Consider the following 23,229-nt stretch of genomic DNA (forward strand, 5'->3'; position numbering starts at 1 on the left):
CTTCACCAGGCTACTGTAAAAATTAAATGAGATCATATTTGTAAAGTACTCATAAATTTCTACTACAACTATTATTGTGATTATTTTTATTATTCTGAGAGGCTGTGTGGTTAAGCTTTGGAGTTTAAATCCTTGATCTGCTACTGATTGGATGCATGATCTCTGTAAGCAACTTAACATCTCTGAAGTACAATTTTCTCATCTAAAAGGAAATAAATTGAAAAGGAGACAACTGGGGAATCTGAACATTAATTGTTAGTGTTAGCATTATACTTGATGATGTTAAGGAATTATTAACTTTAAATGGTGTGATAATGAGACTGTGACTGTTTTTTAAAAAGTTATCTCTTTTAGAGGAAATCCTAAACTATTTATGGACAAAAAACAGTGTGTTAGCTAGGATTTGTTTGAAAATAATCCATGCTACTGGTAGTGCAATGGGAATGGATGCAAGTAGAGATGCTGATTATTATGCCTTTGCTAACAGTTGAAGCTGGTGAAAATGGCTTAAAGGGTTCACTATACTAGTCTCACTACTTTTATATATGTTTGAAATTGTTTATAATTTAACAAAAAAGACTAATATCACATGCCTTAAAGAACTGTTTGGGAGGACTCCCACATAGTGCCTGGTGCAATAGTGGGTAGTCAATAAAATGTTAGTAAGAGGTGGTAGTTTCCATTTTCACTTAGAAAAGAAAAATGTGGCTGGGCGCAGTGGCTCACACCTGTAATGCCAGCTCTTTGGGAGGTTGAGGCAGGAGGACTGTTTGAGCCCAGGAGCTCGAGATCAGCCTGGGCAACATGATGAAACCCTCTCCCTATAAAAAATAGAAAATTAGCTGGGTGTAATGGCGCACCATGACAGTAAGTCCCAGCTACTTGGGAGGATCACCACTGCACTGCAGCTAGGGTGATAAAGCAAGATTCTGTCGCAAAAAAAAAAAAAGGAAAAATGTATTTCCTCTGCAATTGAAAGTTGTTTCTTTCTTATTCTTTTTGCTCTGGAAACTCTAACAGGTTTGAATATCTCATTTCCAAATTTAAATGTAGATAAAGCCAATGGTGTCCTATCATAGATGATTTTCTATGTCAAAATTTTTCACACACAAAAAAGCACTGACAGTGATTCTTACCCTGGATTTGCTGTAGGAGCTTTGCATTCAGTTGCTCTACCTCACCAAGAGTCATCGAATTCACTGAAACATGAAAATGTATTCACTATTACCACAACAACCTAGGAAAACATGCTGCTTACATCACCAACACAATATCCTATTTTTAAAAATCAGCACTTAACTGCCAACACAACATTCAGCAGTACTCCAGTATTCAACCATTAACGCTCTTAAGTGTGGAGTAGAAGTTTTCAAACCCTGACCACAACCCATGGTAAGAAAATTTTATTTTTATTCTTTTTTGAGACAGGGTCTCACTTTGTCACCCAGGTGGCAGTGCAGTGGTGCAATCAATGGCTCACTGTTGCCTCAACCTCCTGGGCTCAAGTGATTCCTCCCACCTCAGCCTCCCTAGGAGCTGGAACCATAGGCGTGTGCCACCACACCTAATTTTTTTATTTTTTGTAGAGATGGGGTCTCCCTGTGTTGTCTAGGCTGGTCTTGAACTCCTGGGCTCCAGTGATCCTCCCACCTTGGCCTCCCAAAGTGCTGGGATTATAGGTGTGAGCCACTGTGCCTGGCCAGAAACATATTTTTTATCACTCCCAGTACATCACCACCCTCCAATGAAATAAAAGTTTCACCAAAAAATAGTAGTAGGTCCAATGAATTCTGGTATCTCCTATTCGGTTTCAGTTTTTAAAAAGTGTTAGTCACTACCCATTAAGCTTATTTTGATTAAGCATTAGACAGTTTATTACCTGCAGTTTGAAAAATAAATTTGTCTGTCTAGATATAGAATCTTAAATAATTCACATTTAGAATCAAGAAGTTATATAACAAGATAGCAGAGGTCCCTTCTGGCTCTGAAAACATGATTTCAAGACAATTAAAATCACCTCAGCTTCTGTAAATTTTTGTAGAAATAGATGTAGAGAGAATGAGTCACCCTTTCTAACTTTACAATAAGTGCACACATTACCTTTGGCCTTTAGTAAAATGTCACATTTTTGCTTCTGAAATGCCACCAGCAGTCAATTAGTCTTACAGGGATCAGCAACATGACAATGTGTATTAGCCAACAGACGAAGCTGTACTTCTAAACTATACGAGTCCTAGATGTTCCAATTCACAGTTTGTTGATTCCATTTAGTGTAATCATTTTAAATGGCAAAACAAACATGGAAATTGCTTAACTTCAATGCTTAGAAGACAGAATCCCAGTGAATGAAAAATTTTAAGATGTCTCATTTTTGCTAAGGTGAACCTGTTAAATACAATGTTTCCCAAATCTATGATTCCACAGCAAAATTCTTGACCCATTACACATCTATACAAATGTACAAAAATCCCAAACCACCAAACTTTTACTTTTCTCCCCATTTTACTTACATTCCTCTCTGCTGTAATGTGGATGCTGGGTCTGGACATTAGCCTCTGGACTAGAGATTGTCTCTTCTTTTTTCTGTGCCTGGTTGTGACTATGAGGCCACAATACACTGTTACGACATAAAGTGGCACCTGAATCTTGTAACATAGAAAGTCCAAAGTCTGTATTTTCCCTCTGCTCCAAAATTCTTTGTGTACAGTTAGAGATGCCACCTGCACTTCCATCTATCCATTTTGCAGAATATTTTGGTACTTGGGAGTCAAACTGTGGGAGTAATTTTTCTTCTGGCTTATGCCTGAAATTAAACAGATGATGCTGGGGGTTTTTAGAACATTCAGAATCTGAATCCAGATCCTTATTTTGTGCATACTGCACAATCCAGTTTATCTTCTTACTCAAAATGGTTTTAACTTCTTCATAAGTACTTTTTGAAAGCTTAGATCGAGGACAACCCTGGTTTGCAATTAAATGGTATTTTTCAAAGCAGTCTTTATGGCCCCTTAATGATTTGGTGTGCAAGAGATCAGACTTTGGTACCCCTATGGAAAAAAAAGAGAAACAAAAGACTTGAGAAATTTTGTTTTCTATAAGTCACTTTAAGAACATACAAATCTTAGTAAAATCAGAGTCCCTGATAGTCTGTGAATTAGAGGAAAAATGCTAAAGAATATTAGTATTAATATACAATGTGGCCTAATAATTTCTGCTTCAATATTCAGTAATATTAAATTCTTATGGATAGCAAAATCTTTCTAAGAACTTAATTATTCAATTTTAATCCTAGTCTAGAGATGTTACTGCACAATATAAAAAAATACTACTGAACCCAGCAATTTACCTTTACAGATTCTTGGCCTTTACATTATAGTGCTTTCCTCATGAAACCTTCTGAAGTACACACTTGCAAAAATATCTATAATATTATGAGGTTCAATAACAGAAATACTGAACAAGTTTTCCTCCCTAAAACACAGTAAATCATGTTCTTAAATTATGTTTATTGAAAAAAAAAAAAACCGGAACCAGAAAAATGCAAATAAAAGTCAAAAATTCAATAAACTATTTAGATTTATTTTTTAAGAAAATCAAAGCATCTAACATTTTTCACATTTCCATTTTATAGTTACTAAAACCTTATCAAGATAATTTTATTTTCTAGAAGAAATGCATTATACTCAATCATTTTCCATACAGCAGTAAATTCAATCTGCCAAGATCCAACAGCCAGTAATTCCTCAACTCACAAATGTTCATTATATACCATAAATAACAGAAATATTACTTTTATATCTCTCAACTTAGTAGAGTATAAGTATGCTACCTCAATTGTTTTTTAAAAATATAAAAATTATAAAAATATAAAACATTTTTAAATATCTAATACATTTCAAAATACAGAATATATTCACACATTTTTATAAGTTCAAGCCATGTTATTAAAGTTAAATAGCGCTACTTTTATACTGAAGGTGAATTAGGAATGTGGACCTGAAAATTTATGTCTGCCAGAATTAACCAGTTTAAATCTGCTTAGCTTTTCAAATGGAGTAAGCGGAGAGCCACTCAGGAGCTAGTTTAAAAAAAAGTTTTAGCTGATTCATCAGAAAAAAATACATTTTGTAATTCCTCCTTTCCTTTGAAAATTGAACTCATAGTTATTTTATTTGAACTCCAAAGTCTGGCTAAAAGAAAGATAATGAAGCATTTGTACTTTAATGGTATGAAATAAAGTATTAGCATACTTGTGAATATTAATGTTTTTAAAAATATATATAATATCAGCCAATGGTGGGACTTGATGAGACTGTCAAAACCAAGTGTTAAATTGGTTATCAGTTCCCTCAACAGTTACTGTAAGCTATGTGAACACACCTCTAAAACATTAATATTATAAGCACATGTAAACAACTGCTCTCATGAGGTAAACTCAAATATCTGAGCCTTGTTTTTTCCAATGAGTACAAAAATTGCTGGAAACTTAAACAGAATTTAATATATATCTTATTTATCACTTTGCTCCTTGTACTGCAATTGTGAGCACGTATACATTTCTACCAGTTATTATCTGATTAGGTCAAATTTCCAGCAACATTAGAATATGTAAATTATAAATCTCAAAGCTTTATTTGATAATAGAGTATACATCTTTAAAAATGGGAAACTGACATAAAAAGGAAGCTCACAAGCTCTGCTTTATTAAGTTTTATTATTACGCATTTTAGATAATAAGACAAAACAGTAGTTATCACAAGTTATACACCAAAGGAAAAATGGTTCCATTCTGCTATCTGATTCCAATGCTTAGTTTTCTGGGAAACACTGGTATGCAGAGAGAACCTGAAGCTTGCCTATTACTAACTGAAACATTTATTAAAGAGCTCCCCTACCCTCTGCAAACTCTTTTAGGTCTTGTTGCCAACAGATGGTTAGCTAATCCCTCAAAACTGTAAATGGTCTCATTCTCAGTGCACTGCCTCAGCTCTATGTAGCAATGAAATTCTTTAGCATATAAAAAAGGTTGTGAACTAGGCTATGGAAAGTAATTAATATTTATTGTTAAATTTTGTGGGTTTTTTAGTATTTATACAGAAACTCCGATAAAAAAGTACATTAAATAACTAATTTTCTGATGTACTCTAGAGCTTCAACAACAGGTCAATATAATAGATATCTATTTGAAGAATAATGAGGACTTGTAATGTTTATCTACTGTTTCTTCTTAATGATTCATATAATTTCCACTTAGATGTAACTATTGGCTCCTCGAACTCACCTCACTGAACACTTAACTCCTTTCTCTCTCTCACCACACAACTCCAAAACTGATCCCCTTACTGAGTCTGGCATCACCAACTAACTGCTCAAGGAAGAAACCTGGGTGTCCTCCTTGAAAGCTCTTCACTCCCCGCAATCCCAGAGGTTTTGCTGACCGTCTTAACAGATTTCTCCCCCATAAAATCTAGCACCTACAACATCTGAAATCCTTCTGCTTCACTCAAGCACCACTCCCACTACAAATGTGGGTCATGATCATCATCACCTCCTGTCTAGTTCTCATTTCCCCTAAGAAGACTTGTCTAACCCAAACATCTGGGTTAGTTTATCACACTAGATTTTACAATTGCCTCTTTCGTGGCCTGTATCTCCTGACAAAATGTAGGTTCTGTGAAAAATATGGACCATGTCTATCTTACTCATATATTCTCAGTGTCAAAATGCCGGGCACATAGTGGGTACTCAAAAGTAGTTAAATGCATAAAAGAAAATTAAAAATATATTTTAAAACACCAAAAACAAATCAATTATCACTCAAGGTCCCTTGCAAGGTCCCTCCTAGCAAGGGAACTAGAATTTGCAGTTCTGCCAGGCTACTCAGCGGGTAATTAAAGGCGTCTTTCAGTGAAGTTACTCCTATATTTAGTCTAATGGGCTATTAGTCTAAAGAACATATCAGTGGCACTGATACAGAAATGGCATTCCTGTGGCATCATTCAATCTGTCAAAGAAAATAATGAATTTCTACTCAAATATATATTTTTAAATAGAAATTTACATACAGAAAATATACAAGAAGATGGTTTTATGTTAACTGTAGCTCATTCATCTAGATATATACCTCTAATTTCTTTAGTTACATCAGTCATACTAAAATTTAAAAACCTGACTAAGTTTTAAAGTTCAATTAGAAACATTTGTTTTATAAACATATTTTAAAATATCCTGTGCGGCAGTAGCATAGGAAACAAAAACTTCTATAAAACACTGACTACTTCATATACTTGAAAAAAATTACTTTTTAATCTAGAAAATAATGTGAGTAGCTCACTTAATTTGCATCAGTAATACACATATCATTTTATAAACTCTTGAAGTGATTTGTTGTTTCTACCTCATCAGTTCAAATTATTATAGCAGAAACAACCATTGCTATTTCAAGAGATCCCAGTGAGTTTCCCAACTGACTTATCAATTTTAAATGCATTTACAAGTGTAAACAGCTCTGAGCACTCATTTGTTTCCTAAGCAGCTTTTGAAAGGGAATAAATCTAAATGCAACACAATCAGTTGATACTTTTGAGGAGCTGAGTTATAATAATTTCCAAACCAGTCCAACCAAGATTGTACTACAACTTGCTTGCTAATAAAAGTTTTGAAGGCCAACGTAATTGACTTCCTATTATAAAAACATCTTTAAGATACTTCAAAGATATCCATGTCACTTTTTTTAAAATCATAAAGTCATTATTAGAGAACCAAGACCTTAATTGGCAACCAAAAGTCTTAATCTTATTTTTTTTTAAAGTATGGGTTTCTTAACAGATGCTGGAGAGGATGTGGAGAAATAGGAATGCTTTTACACTGTTGGTGGGATTGTAAATTAGTTTAACCATTGTGGAAGACAGTGTTGTGATTCCTCAAGGATCTAGAACCAGAAATACCATTTGACCCAGCAATCTCATTACTGGGTATATACCCAAAGGATTAAAAATCATTCTAGTCTAAAGATACATGCATATGTATGTTTACTGCAGCACTAGTCACAATAGCAAAGACATGGAACCAACACAAATGCCCATGAAAGATTGACTGGATAAAGAAAATGTGGCACATATACACCATGGAATATTATGCAGCCATAAAAAAGGATGAGTTCATGTCTAACACAGGAACAGAAAACCAAACACCGTATGTTCTTTTTTTTTTTTTTTTATAGACGGAGTCTCACTCTGTCGCCCAGGCTGGAGTGCAGTGGTGTGATCTCGGCTCACTGCAAGCTCCGCCTCCCAGGTTCATGTCATTCTCCTGCCTCAGCCTCCCGAGTAGCTGGGACTACAGGTGCCTGCCACCACGCCCGGCTAAGTTTTTGTATTTTTAGTAGAGACGGGGTTTCACCATGTTAGCCAGGATGGTCTTGATCTCCTGACCTTGTGATCCGCCCGCCTCGGCCTCCTAAAGTGCTGGGATTACAGGCTTGAGCCACCGTGCCCGGCCCGTATGTTCTTATTCATAAGTGGGAGTTGAACAATGAGAACACATGGACACATGGAAAGGAACATAACACACTGGGGCCTGTCAGGAAGTAGGGGGCTAGAAACATCACAAACTGGGGCCTGTTGGGGGTGGGGGGCTAGGGGAGGGATAACATTAGGAGAAATACCTAATGTAGGTGACGGGTTGATAGGTGCAGCAAACCACCACGGCATGTGTATACCTATGTAACAAACCTGCATGTTCTGCATGTGTATCCCAGAACTTAAAGTATTAAAAAAAAAAAAAGGGTTTCTTCTCACTAGAGGCTATTTAGAAATGTATATAGGCTGTATTTCTGTATGAATAGTAGTATTTTAAAGAGCTGTTCCTATTCAATAATTTTATTTTTCTTTTATCTTTTCCCATTTTATCTGAGTTTTTATACTATTATTCTGTACTTTGACCCTCCCTCTAACCCATCTGGCATGCTATCCCCATCTCTATCCTTTAAGTTCCTCTTTAAAATAAATTGCTTTAAGAAAACTTGGTTAAATCCATCCTAAAAGTGCAAAGACTACTCAAATGTTTAGATGTTTAGCTCTAGTTGCCATCATTACTCTTATTTTTTTGAGACGGAGTCTCGCCTTGTTGCCCGGGCTGAAGTGCAGTGGTACAATCTCAGCTCACTGCAACCTCTGCCTCCTGGGTTCAAGCTATCATCATACCCCAGCCCCCCAAGTAGCTGGGACTATAGGCACGCACCACCACATGTGGTTAATTTTTGTGTTTTTAGTAGAGATGGAGTTTCACCATGTCAGCCAGGCTGGTCTCAAACTCCCCACCTCAGGTGACCCACCTGCCTCAGCCTAGCAAAGTGCTGGGATTACATGTGGCGTGTAATCCTGGGATCACAGTGGCGTGAGCCACTGTGCCTGGCCCACTGTTACCCTTTTAAAAGAATGATTAGATTGTATTTAATTCGCCAATTGTAGGAACAATTTTTTTTCGTAACAAAAATAATACTCCAAATGGCACTAAAAAACCCCACGAATATCAAAATGCTTAAAGTTCTACCACATGTCCCATGATCCTCTGCTTTTACCCCTAGCCTCTTGAAGAAGACTTGATTTATAAATTGGTAGTAATAAATAAGCTAGGCAATCTTTTCCTGATGATTCACCAGCTGGTCCTGTCAAATAGCACTGTCTCTCAGCTGTCTACACTGATGCTGAATGCCTTTATACTTCACACATTCTTGAATCATGTCATCTGACTCCCTCACACTTTTTGTGGTCAATTAGACTACATGTTGAATTGGATTACATATTCCATTTCCCAACCAAAGGACTGGCTTTACATAACTTGGTGCTCCACAAGGAGAGCAAACATAATACAACCATCAGTGGATGTGAAGTTGTAATATGCATTATCACATCAGTAGGAGATTGGAAAGCACTAAAAAAGCAAGCACTCCAACTTTTACCTCAAACTTAGAGCAGAATTAGGGAACTGGGAGTATGGGTTTGCTAAATGGTGGGTTTATGTGTTCTTTCTTGATGTTTAAATAAGGCAAAAAAATTAAGTGTCCAGTTGTTAACATGCTGTGAAAAAATTTTAAGCACACTGCCTTAAAACATGATAAATGTATTTGTGCAACAATACATGCAGTATTGCTTCAAAATATTTTTTGGCCAGGTGTGGTGGCTCATGCCTATAATCCCAGCACTTTGGGAGGCCAAGCCAGGTGGACTGCCTGACCCCAGGAATTTGAGAGTCGTCTGGGCAACATTGTGAAACCTGGTCTCTAGAAAAAATACAAAAATTAGCCCAGCATGGTGCATGCACCTGTAGTCCCAGCTACTTAGGTGGGAGGATCGCTTGGGCCAGAGAGGCACAGGCTGCGATGAGCCACGACTGCGCCTCTACACTCTATCTAGCCTGGGCAACAGAGTGAGACCCTGTGTCTTAAAAAAAAGAAAAAAAAGTTTTTTATGGAGGCTCACATTTGGCACAGCCTAAGTAATTTTCCAAGAGTAAAGGTGTTTTTCTTTTTGTGATGATCTTATCTTTGATGCTAAGAAACGGGGTACAGGTACTTGAATATGTATGTGTTGTCCATATTAAGAAACAGTAATCTTGTGCTTCAAGCAAGTGTTCACTGTAAAAATGGGAGGGTAGCCAAATTCCATGTTATTAGGAAAGACAATGGATTAAAATGTTACTTGTTTTTGAGGCGCAGACAACCATTCCTGATAAAAGGAATAAAGGAAAAGCCCTGTGGGTAGAAGTGGCACTCCCACGGACTGAAAGCTGGATCCATACTACAGGTAAGTTTTGTTTAGCCCACAAATATTTTAAAGAGAAAAATTAAAAACAAAATGAGAGGATCTGACAGGAACTGGCTGCTGAACTGGGTATGTGCTCTTCAATTCCAAATAGTTCTTATTATTTCCTTAATGAAAGCACTTGTACCTGTGACCCTGCAGGCTCCAAATCCATGTCCAGTCACCTGTACTGTACTGAGACTAGGCTGGATTGCTGCAGTGTAAATACTACTTGCCCCAGTGATGATTTTGTGCTCAATTCGACTAGACTACCATGCATTTGATGAGCAAGCAGTAGCCAAGCCATAATTCAAGAAGTTATTACCATTATTATCTATTGCCAAGCACTGCCACTGAGTGGGAGGATGCTCAGTTTGTCTATCCTGTCATGTGACCAAGGCAGAAGATTAGACTAAAAGTGGGAAGGCAAGGATGAATAGTTGGAGTATCTACTTCCCACAAAAGGACAGGCTTCTGCCTCTTAAAATTTTTATCAGTTGTCCTAGGTGTCTTAGAAAGTACTGTGATAAAGAGTACCTCATTTCCTCACCCTCATGCCTTTAGCTAAATCAGGAGCCACTTAAATGACTAAATAGTCTGCCATATTCAAGTACCCAACATACCGTTTAAAAGTAAAAGGTAACTGCTTATCTCTGCCTTGGTAGCAGATAGAATATTGGCAACCACATGAAGCCAACATACAGATGGGTTCAGAAACTTGCTTCCCCACATTTTGAGAATTACTGCCCTAAAGAAAGATTTATCAACAGGTGGCCTTTAGATGGCAGATTTCAGCTTAGAGATGTGCATGCCATTTTAAAGTTCCTGTGTGTGCTAAGGATTAAAACAGTTAATCAAAGCAGCTTAATCTAATAAATGAATTGTAAAGGAAAATTTCAATGAGCTAAGAGTTCAGAGAGACAATGATAAACCTCACCCTCAACCTAGGAGGCCAGAGCAGAACTGAGATCTTTTATTGATAGATGTATACATTGCAAATGACTTGTCAAAAATAAAACCTCTCTCAGTGAATTCTACTTTTTCATTCTAACAGTTGGAAAGTTGGGGAAACACACCTACATAACAACTGTTTATTACTAAAAAGGCACAAAACTAATCCAAACTCAATTCTACTCCTTAATGTAGCTACCTGTTTTTTAACAGCAACGCCCAACAGAACTTTCTGTGATGATGGACAAGTTGTATGTATAACTGAGCTATGCAATAAGGTAGCCAGTAGCCACAAATGGCTATTTAGCATCTGAAATGTAGCTAGTCTGACTGAAGAACTAAAGTTTTAATTTTAATTTAAATGAATTCAATGTGGCTAGGCTACTGAATTGGACAAGGCAGCTTGTCCATAGGTAACTAAGCAAAAGGGTACTTGGAAAGAGAACATGGATAGAAGCTATCACCATTTCTTTTAAAACCGTAATGATTGACTGATTGATTTTAGATGGAGTTTTGCTTTTGTCACCCAGGCTGGAGTACAATGGTGCAATCTTGGCTCACTGCAACCTCTGCCTCCCAGGTTCAAGCGATTCTCCTGCCTCAGCCTCCCGGGTAGCCAGGATTACAGGCGCCTACCACCACACCTGGGTAGTTTTTGTATTTTTAGTAAAGACAGGGTTTCACGATGTTGGCCAAGCTGGTCTCAAACTCCTGATATCAGGTGACCCACTCACCTCGGCCTCCCAAAGTGCTGGGATTACAGGCGTGAGCCACCACACCCGGCTAGTGTACTGATATATTAATATGGGATATTACACTCACAACAGTATGATATAGAAAGGTAAATTTGTTTTTCTGGTAAAGTAAATCAAATTTGGACTATAAGGTTTAATTAACATTATGTTACAAAAAATTTTAAGCCAATAATCCAATGGACCCAAGTAACCCTCTACTTGTTCCATATTCCCCTAAAGGATTTAAGTGAATGTACTGACATTTATTCTAAAAAAATTTTTCTGCATAAAATTGTCATAAGACATCTAAAAAGCTATTCAAATTAACTGTAATTGAATTACTAGTTTTAAATATCCACTTACATGGGGCATATGGAGACACCAATTTACAGCAAAACAAAAACACAACAAAGTTTCCTAATGATAGACAAGGTTAAAAAGATGTTACTTAAACAAAAGATAGCCTTAAAAATGCCTTCATAATAATAAGCAGATGAATGAGGGCACACTATTATGACAAAGCAAATTTAGGGTTTGAAAGCAAGAAATGTGATAACTCTGTCTCTTTGCCTTTCATCTCCTCAACTGCCGCCTGCTCAACTTAAGTTCTGACTGAGAAAGTGATCTATTTTCTTACAAACAAGACATCAGACTTTGAAAATTACCATAACACGAACCTGTTTACTGCCTAGATAGCTAGGTGATCGCTGGTGAGAGCAAAAGAGGGTGGCAAATTAGAGGGCACGAAGAATAGTTGGGAGGAGAAATAAGAGACCCTAAATGAACTGCTCTTTAAAGAACTATGGCTTAAGGAAAAAAGGGAAAAGTTTTTTTCCTTGACTTTTTCTTTTAAAATGGGAGACATGAACATTTCTGATATGCTAATCATTCTTTTGGCCAATCTGCCAGGTTACACAGAAAATAACTGTAGGTTGCCAAGCTGATGAGTTAGTAAAAAAAAATGGAGGAGAGGGTAAATAGATGAATTAAGAGGGGGAGGCTGGGCACAGTGGCTCATGCCTGTAATCCCAACACTTTGGGAGGCCAAGGCAGGTGGATCACCCTGAGGTCAGGAGTTTGAGTTCAGCCTGGCCAACATGGTGAAATCTCATCTCTACTAAAAATACAAAAATTAGCTGGGCATGGTGGCAGGTACCTGTAATCCCAGCTACTCGGGAGGCTGAGGCAGAAGAATCACTTGAACCTGGGAGGCAGAGGTTGCAGTGAGTCAAGATCCTGTCACTACACTCCAGCCTGGGCAACAAAGCAAGGCTCCATCCAAAAAAAAAAAAAAAAAGAGTGGGAGGTAGAAAAGACAGAGGCTGTAAGAAGTGTGAAAGAAATTAAATTGGTCTATATTCACTCTCAACTGAGAATTGAGATTTCCCAGAATATCTATGACTGATATTTATCCAATACACTTTGTTAATAAATAACCTGGTAATCTAAAACTGACTTTTCTGGAGAACTTTCTAATATGTAGGAATTATATTTTATCTATACTGTATTTATTCTACTGTGTAGTAGAAATAAAATTGATATGGTTTCGATTTGTGTTCCCACCCAAGTATCATGTCAAAATGTAATACGCAATGTTGGAGGAGGGCGCTGGTAGGAGGTAACTGGATCATGGGAGCAAACTTCCCCCCTTGCTGTTTTCATGATAGTGAATCTCACAAAATCTGGTTGTTTAAAAGTGTGTAACACCTCCCCCTTCTCTCTTCCTCCTTCTCCAGCCATGTAAGATGTGCCTGCTCCCCCTTCACCTTTTGTCATGATTGTAAGTTTTCTGAGGCCTCCCCAGCTATGCTTCCTATACAGCCTGTGGAACTGTGACCCAATCTCAGGTAGTTCTTTATAGCAATGCAAGAACCAATACAGAAAATCGGTACTGGGAATGGGGCATTGCTATAAAGATACCTGAAAATGTGGAAGCGACTTTGGAACAGGATAATGCGCAGAGGTTGGAACAGTTTGGAGGGCTCAGAAGAAGATAGGATGATAAGGGAAACTTCAGAACTTCCTAGACACTTGTTAAATTGTTGTGCCTAAAATGCTGACAGTGATATGGACAATGAAGTCCAGTAGTAGGTAGTCTCAGATGGAGATGATAAATTTATTGGGAACTGGGGTAAAGGTCACTCTTGCTATGCTTTACCAAAGAGACTGGTGGCATTATACCCCAGTCAAGGGATCTGTGGACCTTTGAACTTGAGAGTGATGATTTAGGCTATCTGGTGGAAGAAATTTCTAAGCAGTAAAGTGTTCAAGATGTGGCCTGGCTGCTTCCAACAGAGTATGGTCATATATGTGAACAAAGAGATGATCTGAAACTGGAACTTATATTTAAAAGGGTATAAGACTTCAGAAAATTTGCAGCCTGACCATGTGGTAGAAAAGAAAAGCTCATTTTCTGGGGAGGAATTCAAGCCACCTGCAGTAAAGAGGAGCTAAATAGCCAAGACAATGGGGAAAATGCCTTGAAGGCATTTCAGAGACCTTTGTTGCAGCCCTTCCCATCACAGGCCCAGAGGCCTAGCAGGAAAGAATGGTTTCATGGCCTGGGCCCAGGGCCCTGCTGCCCTGCACAACCTTGAGACACTGCTCATGTCCCAGCCACTTCAGCTCCAGCCATGGCTAAAAGGGCCCAGGATATGTCTCAGGCCTCTGCTCCAGAGAGTGCAAGCTGTAAGCCTTGGGGGCTTCCACGTGGTGTTAACCCGGCAGGTGTGCAGAGGGCAAGAGTTGAGGCTTGGGAGCCTCTACCTAGATTTCAGAGGATGTATGGAAATGCCTGGATGTCCAGGCAGAAGTCTGCTGCAGGGGTGGAGCCCTCATGGAGAACATCTACTAAGGCAGTGCAGATGGAAAATGTGGGGTTGGAGCCCCCACAAAGAGTCCCCATTGTGGCACTGCCTAGTGGAGCTGTGGGAAGAGGGTCACCGTCCTCCAGACTCCAGAATGCTAGATTCACTGACAGCTTTCACTGTGCACCTGGAAAAGCTGCAGGCACATAACCCCAGTTTGTGATGTAACCTCACTGTATCTTGGAAGTAACTAACTTGCTTTTTAGAGGCTTACAGACAGAAAGGACTTGCTTTGTCTCAGATGAGACTTTGGACTGTGGACTTTTGAGTTAATGCTAAAATGAATTAAGTCTATGAGGGACTGTTCATAAGGGTGATTGTATTTTGCAATGTGAGGAGGACATGAGATTTGGGAGGGGCCAGGGACAGAATGATATGGTTTGGATTTGTGTCTCCACCCAAATCTCAGGTTAAATTGTAATCCCCAATATTGGAGGAGGGGCTTGGTGGGAGGTGATTAGATCACGGGGGCGGACATCTCCCTTGCAGTTCTCATGATAGTGACTTCTCAAAAGATATGGTTGTTTAAAAGTATGTAGCACCTTCTTTTTCTCTCTCTCTTCCTCCTTCTTTGGCCATTAAGACATTCCTTCACCTTCTGGTATAATTGTTAAGTTTTCTGCGGCCTCCCCAGCCACGCTTCCTGTACAGCCTGCAGAGCTGTGAGAAGATTAAACCTCTTTCTTCATAAATCACCCAGTCTCAGGTAGTTCTTTATAGCAGTGTGAGAACTAATACAATAATGAAAATGTTGATTTATCAGGATAAATGGAAAATAATTTGTTCAGCCAAATTAACATGGTCAAAATTATGAAGGATATTAAGTAAAAGAAATGTCCTCAGAGTAAACAGTAATATAAAAACTTTAAAGTATTTTCTACTGTCTAAAATACTTAAAGATACTGAAGATCCTCTTTAATATTTGAAGATAGCAATATAGAAGTATGAATGAAGGAGTATTCCATGTTAATCTTGAAACACTCCTCCCAAACAACACAACCAGATTTCCTCAATGTATGGGCTCTAATTTTCAAAACAGAGTAGCAATTATCATTCATTAAGTTCATGGTAGATATTATTCCACCAGTATACGTTTAGGACGATATTAAAAATGTCATTAAGTATATTTGTATAGCACTTCAGAAACTGGAAGGTGCTTTTAGTGTCTATTATACTTCATAGTGGCAAATAATCCTGTATTACATTCCAATATGCTATATAATTTATTTATTCTATTGTCTTTTTCCTCCTCTCATGTAAGCCTCATGATGTTGGGGATTTGTTTATTTTTGCTAACTCCATTATCTCTAGCTACTAGAGAATTTCTGACACTTAGTAGTTGCTCAGTTAGTATTTATTGAAGGAATATGTTTAAAATTATGGTGAAATCAACCACAGTGCTTTCATTTTGAGATTCAGATTTATGGGTACACACAAATCATTATTTTGCCTTACTGTTGTGCAACTCAGACAGTAACAGCAAAGAGCTACCAGAAATAAGATACATTAATTGAAAATTATTTATAAAGAGCAGACACTGTCCCCTTGTTAAAACGATAAATCCAAAGCTCAGAGTTTAATGGGTTTATTCTCCTTATCAAATTCCTAACAGATGGTATGACAAATTGAATTAGAATAATGTAAATTCACTCCAACCAGAACTGTTAACATTTTGATAACTCTGCAACTTTACTTAGCTACTTTGATTTCAATCACTCATACATTTTTCATGTCTTGCCTTATTTAAAATTCACATTTAATGCTCATTTCCCATAATATGGTGATTAAATGTAACAGCAAAATCACCTTCCAACCTCTAAGTGCTATACAAATATAATTATAGTTTTTAATTTATATTCGGTAATAAACATTGAAAATTTTTTCTTAAGTTTTAATTTTGAACTGTAAACAGAGGAACAGTATTTCTAAATATGTTCTAAATATTTCTAAAATGTTCTATTGACATAGTTTAATGCTCATTATCTTCTAAAATTCAGAAACTAGGAAGTTCAACATTAATGAACACTTTCTTTTCTCTCAGTTTGTCCCAGCATCAGCTATTGAGGCTGATAACCAAAAGGGAGCTGCTATGCAATTTCAGGATTGGTGCCGACATCTTCACCTGTGCTCACACTGTCTGCTTCCACTCACCCATAATCCTGTTCTCTCTCTTGAAAGAAAGGCTAATTAGGATAAATATGCTAGTCTGCCTTACTTGGATGGTGGAAGAACAGAGAGCAGTGTTAGAATCACTGTTTCATTACCAGCTGACATCTGCATGGTTCTTCTGGGTAAGGACCAGCAACAAGACTGTCTTGTGTGTGTCCTTTTTCTTCCTAGTTCCTCCCATCTCTCTGATTAACACCAATCCAATAAAAATTTCTCAAAACTATATTATGTTGGCATATTATTGTTTGTTTAGATTACAATCTATATGGAAATTGCATCACTCCACTCTCTTAGGTCATCAGAAATGAGTATTTTTGGCTATTCCACAGAATGTGTATTCATTACATATCATGAGTAGAAATTATTTAAAAATTAAGCATGTCTTAGGACCGAAACTTTAGTCCTTGCTTGAATATTCACATTTGTGTAATTCATTTCCAATCTTGCCTAAAAGTTACTTAATAGCTCCTAAATTCCTAAGAGTCCATGTCATTTTCTTTGGAAGCATAAATTTAGGCACCTGGACATTTTGGAATCAGAGACCCTTGGTCTCTAACCTTTGTGATTTTTGGAATAGTTACCCAGCCTCTCTATTCACTTTCCTTATTCATCAAACTGGGATAACACAGAACCTACTTCATATAGTTGTATTAAGAATAAAATTAAAAACTGTATGTAAAGTGTACAATACCTGGTAAATAATATCCAACTATTATTTAGATAAGAGACTTACCTAAAAGTATAAATTCCCTAAATATTTACTGAGCATAAGGTGGACTAGTTTCTTCCAACTAGAGGGTGACACTTCACTTCCTCTAAAGTAGAGATAAATCTATCTTTGTCTTCTTTCTTCACAGGCCATTATTATTTACACGTAATAAGAAAAATTACACTTTTAGTGTCTATTATACTTCATAAAGGCAAATAATCGTTTCTGGAGAGGTGATGTCTCTTTATCAGTTTTCCAGTAACAGTTACTGTAAGTTATTTCAACATAAAAACTGTATCTTTGAGAATATTTTTGATCCAAGTAGTAGAGACTTTCAATCTAGATTTAAGCTGTTTTCATATATCTCATAAAACATTTCTTTTCATCTCTGTTAGACTATTGGGATAAATGAACTATGACTCTGAAACAGAAAGTCATTTCTATGTATTCTAATAAATCATTTTAATTTATAATTATGATATTCTTATTAATAGGATATTCTGGGTTATATACTCTGCTTGTTTTCAACTTTAAATCACTGATTTAAAAGAACATATTTTTATCAATGACTTAAAAAGCACTCAAGATCATCATTATGAACATATATACTCCTCTGTTGCAGAGGAAATATCCTCACAACCAAAATTTATGTGTGATCTAAATTTTAAACGCACCCTAGACACCCTAATAAAGTTAGGCAGGAGGAAAAAAAAATGAGGCTACCATCAATAGGACAGGGATAAAAGTCTGGAAACCGGCTCCTCATATATGGGTTGTTAGTTAAATCACAAGTCTTTACCAGATATTGTTAGCCTAGTTTCAATGATTTTTTCTTTAAAAATATTCTATTATTTAAACTTATCACCAATTAAGCCTACTTTTACTCTCACCCATCCCTACTCCTGTTCAAATAAAGTATTACTACCAGAGCCATTTTTAAAGTGTTCAAACTAAGTGATATTAAAAGGAAGTTAAGAAAAAAAAAATAACCTTGAGCCTTTATTTTCAAGTTGCTATGGTGTGAATGTGTCCCTCAAAGTTCATGTTTTGGAAACAATCCTTAAAGCAACAGTGTTGGGAGGTGGGGTCTAATAGGTGATTAGGTAATGAGGGCTCTGACCAAATGAATGAAGCAATGTCATTATTGTAGGAGTGGGTTAGTTATCTTCAGATAATTTTTGTAAGAAACCACTGTTGGCCGGGCGCGGTGGCTCACGCCTGTAATCCCAGCACTTCGGGAGGCCAAGGTGGGTGCATCACGAGCTCAGGAGATCGAGACCATCCTGGCTAACACGGTGAAACCCCGTCTCTACTAAAAATACAAAAAATTAGCCAGGCATGGTGGTGGGCGCCTGTAGTCCCAGCTACTCAGGAGGCTGAAGCAGGAGAATGGTGTGAGCCTGGGAGGCGGAGCTTGCAGTGAGCCGAGACTGCACCACTGTACTCCAGCCTGGGTGACAGAGCGAGACTCCATCTTGGAAAAAAACAAAAAAAAACAAACAAAAAAACCCCACTTTTGTTATAAAAGTGAGTTTAGCTCTCTCTTGACTTCCTGCCTTCTGCCATGGGATGATGCAGCATGAAGACCCTTGCCCAAATGCAGGGCCCTCAACCGCCAGAACTAAGAAATAAATCTGTGTTCTTTATAAATTACCCAGTCTCAGCTATTCTGTTATAGCAGCTCAAAATAGACTAAGATAAGTATATTAAAGATCACCAAGCTAAAGTTCAGATTCCCATTAGGCTTTATACTTCAAAGTGCAACTTTTAGTTAATACATGATGTTTGCCATTACAGGATGGGAAATGAGAAAGAGGCTAATGCCAGACTGAATTAGCTCTTTACAGCTTCCCGATCACAAGTGGTAGGGCCCCTTACTTAAGTGGAAAAAAGTTAGTGTCAGAAGCAGGACATAGAGGAACAGTTTATGTTCCCTTCAAGTAATAAACAACCAGTTCTAACTTCCAAACCAAATCAAGAATTTCATATTGAGATTCAAATTGGTCCCTGACTACTGACCACAAACAGTATATGGTAAAGACACGGAGAATCAAGGAACAGTAAGATTAAACGTAGGCACTAATTCATCTACGACTTAACCAAGATTACAGATTTTTCTTGCTGGAAAGATTGCTAAGGAGCTGACTTTGGGTCTCCTTCTAGAATGGTTCTAGAAAGAACTAACTGAAAGTAATCCAAGAGGCTCTACACAGACAGCAGCCAGATACATACTTACTCATCAACTAGCAAGGTCAACTTACACTGAAAACTTTTGTTTGGTACAGACTGAGTGTCTCTTATCTGAAATACTTGAGACCAGAACTGTTTCAAATTTCAGATTTTGGAATATTTGTATTATACTTACTGGTTGAGCATTCCAAATAACAAAAATCTGAAATCCGAAATGCTCCAATGAGCATCTCCTTTGAGCATCATGTAGGTGTTCAGAAAGTTTTAGATTTTCGATTTTGAATGCTCAACCTGTGTAACAGGAATTGGTCCAATCTTATAAAAAAGTTTTAGCCAGGTGTAAGGTGATACACACCTGTAATCTCAGCTTCCTGGGAGACTGAGGTGGGAGATTTGCTCGAGGTCAGCCTAAGCAACATAGTGAAACCCTTATTTTAATAAAATAAAGAAAGGGAAAAAAGCTAAACAAAGCTAAGCTAGCTTTTAAAAAAAGGTTTTTTTTTTTCCCCTATGGAAAAGAAAGCAAGCCAATTATAGGAAGAGAGAAATGCTCTAAGAACTATTTGTACACTATTTTGGCACAAGATGAAAACTGATAGTATGAACCAACAGTATTGAAACCCTGGATCTCTTCCTGCTTAGGTCTCACTTTGGGCTTTGTTACCTTACAGTTGAGTTTCATTACTAGCTCCTGACCACCCTGGGCTGCCTTCCTCTTTGCCATTCCTTAGGGAATGGTAGTGAGTTGGTCATTAAATATCTTTAGAGATTTTAGCAATTTGAACTATGATGCATATTAGAGTATTTGATCACTAATATGTATGAAAAAATTCATAGTGTCTTAGGGTCAAGGCTGTAAGTATTGAGGAAGTTTATGCATCTGTCTTCTAATCTGAGAAGCAGACAATTTATTTTAATGGTGTATTAGTCCATTCTTGCACTGCTATAAAGAAATACCTGAGACAGGGTAATTTATAAAGACAAGGGGTTTAACTGGCTCACAATTCCGCACGCTGTACAAGAAGCATGGTAGCATCAGCCTCTGCGGAGGCCTCAGGGAACTCACAATCAGGGCAGAAGGCAAAGAGGGAGCCAGCACCTCAATTGACTAGAGTAGGAGGAAGAGAGTGAGGGGGGGAGGTGCTACACACTTTTAAACAACCAGATCTCACGATAACTCACTCACTGACTATCATGAGAACAGCACTGAGGGGATGGTGCTAACCCACTCATGTGAATTCCGCCTCCATGATCCGATCACCTAATACCAGTCTCTGCCTAGAACACTGGGGATTACATTTCAACATGAGATTTAGGTGGGGACACAGATCCAAACCATATCAAACGGTGAAGCATAGGTTAAAAAAAAATCAACCTTGTGAACATTAGAAAATATCTGAGTCCTCAAAGTGTGTTTCTCAGGTCCTTAAAGCATATCACCTGTGGCTTGGAAGTACATAACATGTAGGCTCCTCTTTCCTTTTCATTATTGTAAAGTCAGAGAAAAAGCCAACTTAGAGCCATGCCCACAATACAAAATCTGTTCAACAAGATTAGATTGTCTTTTGTTATTTCTTCCTTCCTTTGTCTTCATTTTATAAACGTATGCATGCACACAGCTTTTAAACAAGAGGCTAATTGATTAGGAAACCAGTGTTGATTTGATGTAAGCAACAATCCAAAAAGTAGAAAATATTATTATTGTTTACTACAAATGTATGGACTCAAAACTAGCTTAATTGTTATTATTCCTCAAGAGAATTTATTTTTACTCAGCCTCTTCTCGGAGAAGAGTGCTTTAGACCAAAGCTAGCAATTATAAAGCTAAGAAATCAGGCAACTGCAATACTACCAAACTACAAAAAATTTACACTAAACTAGTAAAGTTAAATGTCATTTTTAAAAAGCCCCTCTTACATTCTAGTCTATTGACAGGCATTGTGTTGGGAACTTGGTAGAGGAAAGAAAACTTCAAAAACATTTTAAAAGATTTACCGACAACAAATATACCTTGTTATTTTTCTAGTATGTAATTATTATTATGACTTTTTTCCCCCACTGATTTCTAAACACCTGTATACTGATATAAAAACTAAAATTTTGTGCAATTCAAGATGCTCATTTCCCTCCTCTTTTCTAAAATAATTTTTTTTTTTTTGAGACAAGAGTTTTGCTCTTGTTGCCCAGGACGGAGTGCCATGGCACAATCTCAGCTCACTGCAACCTCCACCTCCTGGGTTCAAGCGATTCTCTTGCCTCAGCCTCCTGAGTAGCTGAGATTACAGGCATGTGCCACTACGCCTGGTTAATTTTGTATTTTTAGTAGAGACGGGGTTTCTCCATGTTGGTCAGGCTGGTCCTGAACTCCCGACCTCAGGTGATCCGCCTGCCTTGGCCTCCCAAAATGTTGGGATTACAGGCATGAGCTACTGTGCCGGCCTACAATAATCTTAAACAAAAAATGTGTAATACACTAGCTGATCACTGTAGTGAAAATGAAAATGCGTATTTGTGAGAGCTGAGAACTGACACCAGATAGAGAATAAATTATTTGACTCTAATTTTTCTTACAAAGATTAAATTGGGATTTTAATATATAAAACCTTGAATATACATAGAGTATTAAACGAAATAGTTCTAATTCAAATTGAGAATTGTCTTTTACACTGAACGGAACTATGATTTCAAAAACAAAGGACTTATTCCATGCTTACATGCTGAGATATTATCAGAGCTGAAATGTTAAGAGATGGTACCTAAGGTAATATTTGTATATTCTCTATATAATGACTGAGAACCAGTTAAAAGGCTTATTTTAAAAAGCTAGAAAAGCAATTACGAAAATTTAGGGTTCTGTGGAAAAATTCGATCATGGCATGAACTCCGTTAATGATGATTTGCCAGCAAACACTGGTTAGAAAAAGCTGGCTGAGAGAATAGCAAGGATAACCAATTAGGATTAGAACATCAGCCCTATTGCTATAAAATAACTATTGACAGTAGATCAATGGTATTAAGATCACATATACTAGAACCAGACTGCCAGGCTTTAAAGTCCAGGCCCGTCAGTTATGAGCTGTGTGACTTCAAACTGTATTTCTTAGGTCGCCAAGGTTCAGTTCTATCACATTTAAAATAGAAAATGACAGTAGTCATTCCAAAGCTATCTTGAGTTAAATAAGATAATCCACATAAGGGGTTTAGCACAGTGCCTGGCACATAACAACAGCTTGCCATCACCACTACAGCAACCCTGGGCAGCCCAACTTTTTGGCTGTTTCCTTAAATGTAAAATACAGGGTTTGGACTAGATAATTTCTAATGTCTTTACCCATTTAAAATTAAAATTCTACAATGTATCAACAATATACAAGCCAACTCTATTTCCAAAGACATAAATTTGGATTTTCACCCCAGCATGATTTAAGTACTGTAAAAGAAACTTATTTTTAAGATATCCTTTTATTTTTATTTAATTTTTTAGAGATGGGGTCTTGCTATGTTGCCCAAACTGGACTTGAACTCCTAGGCTCAAGCAATCCTCTCACCTTAACCTCTGGAGTAGCTGAGATTGTAGGAATACACCATTGTTCCTGTTTTGTCATCTTTTGAAATTAGCTATAATCACTACATTTATTAAAGCTGAAGTTATAGATATTCTATGTAATCCACAAGAAATCCATAATCTTCCATCACATACTGTTTGGTGACCATAATAATTTCTGAATAACAAGTCCTAACAGGAATTTCAAGGTATATAATCCCCCACTATATTTTTTTAAACAATAAGAACATTTCATACCCCA

The 23,229-nt window shown here is 37.3% G+C and overlaps 1 protein-coding gene across 9 annotated transcripts in view; it reads right to left on the minus strand.

Moving 5' to 3' along the window:
- C21H21orf91 (chromosome 21 C21orf91 homolog) overlaps positions 1–23,229 on the minus strand; it is a 39,376-nt gene that overhangs the window by 5,111 nt on the left and 11,036 nt on the right. For 5 of the 9 annotated variants that reach the window (XM_009445292.5, XM_001156300.7, XM_054675155.2 and 2 more), the window contains exons 3-4: positions 2,511–3,047; positions 1,137–1,199 (exon numbers count right to left, since the gene is read on the minus strand). In XM_009445292.5, coding sequence (XP_009443567.2) covers positions 1,137–1,199; positions 2,511–3,047 — 600 coding nt within the window. The remainder of the gene's footprint in view (positions 1–1,136; positions 1,200–2,510; positions 3,048–23,229) is intronic. The other 4 variants (XM_063803490.1, XM_001156244.7, XM_063803491.1 and 1 more) reach the window with 1 other exon arrangement.

This window comes from Pan troglodytes, chromosome 22, assembly GCF_028858775.2.
Source record: "Pan troglodytes isolate AG18354 chromosome 22, NHGRI_mPanTro3-v2.0_pri, whole genome shotgun sequence".
NCBI lineage: Eukaryota > Metazoa > Chordata > Mammalia > Primates > Hominidae > Pan > Pan troglodytes.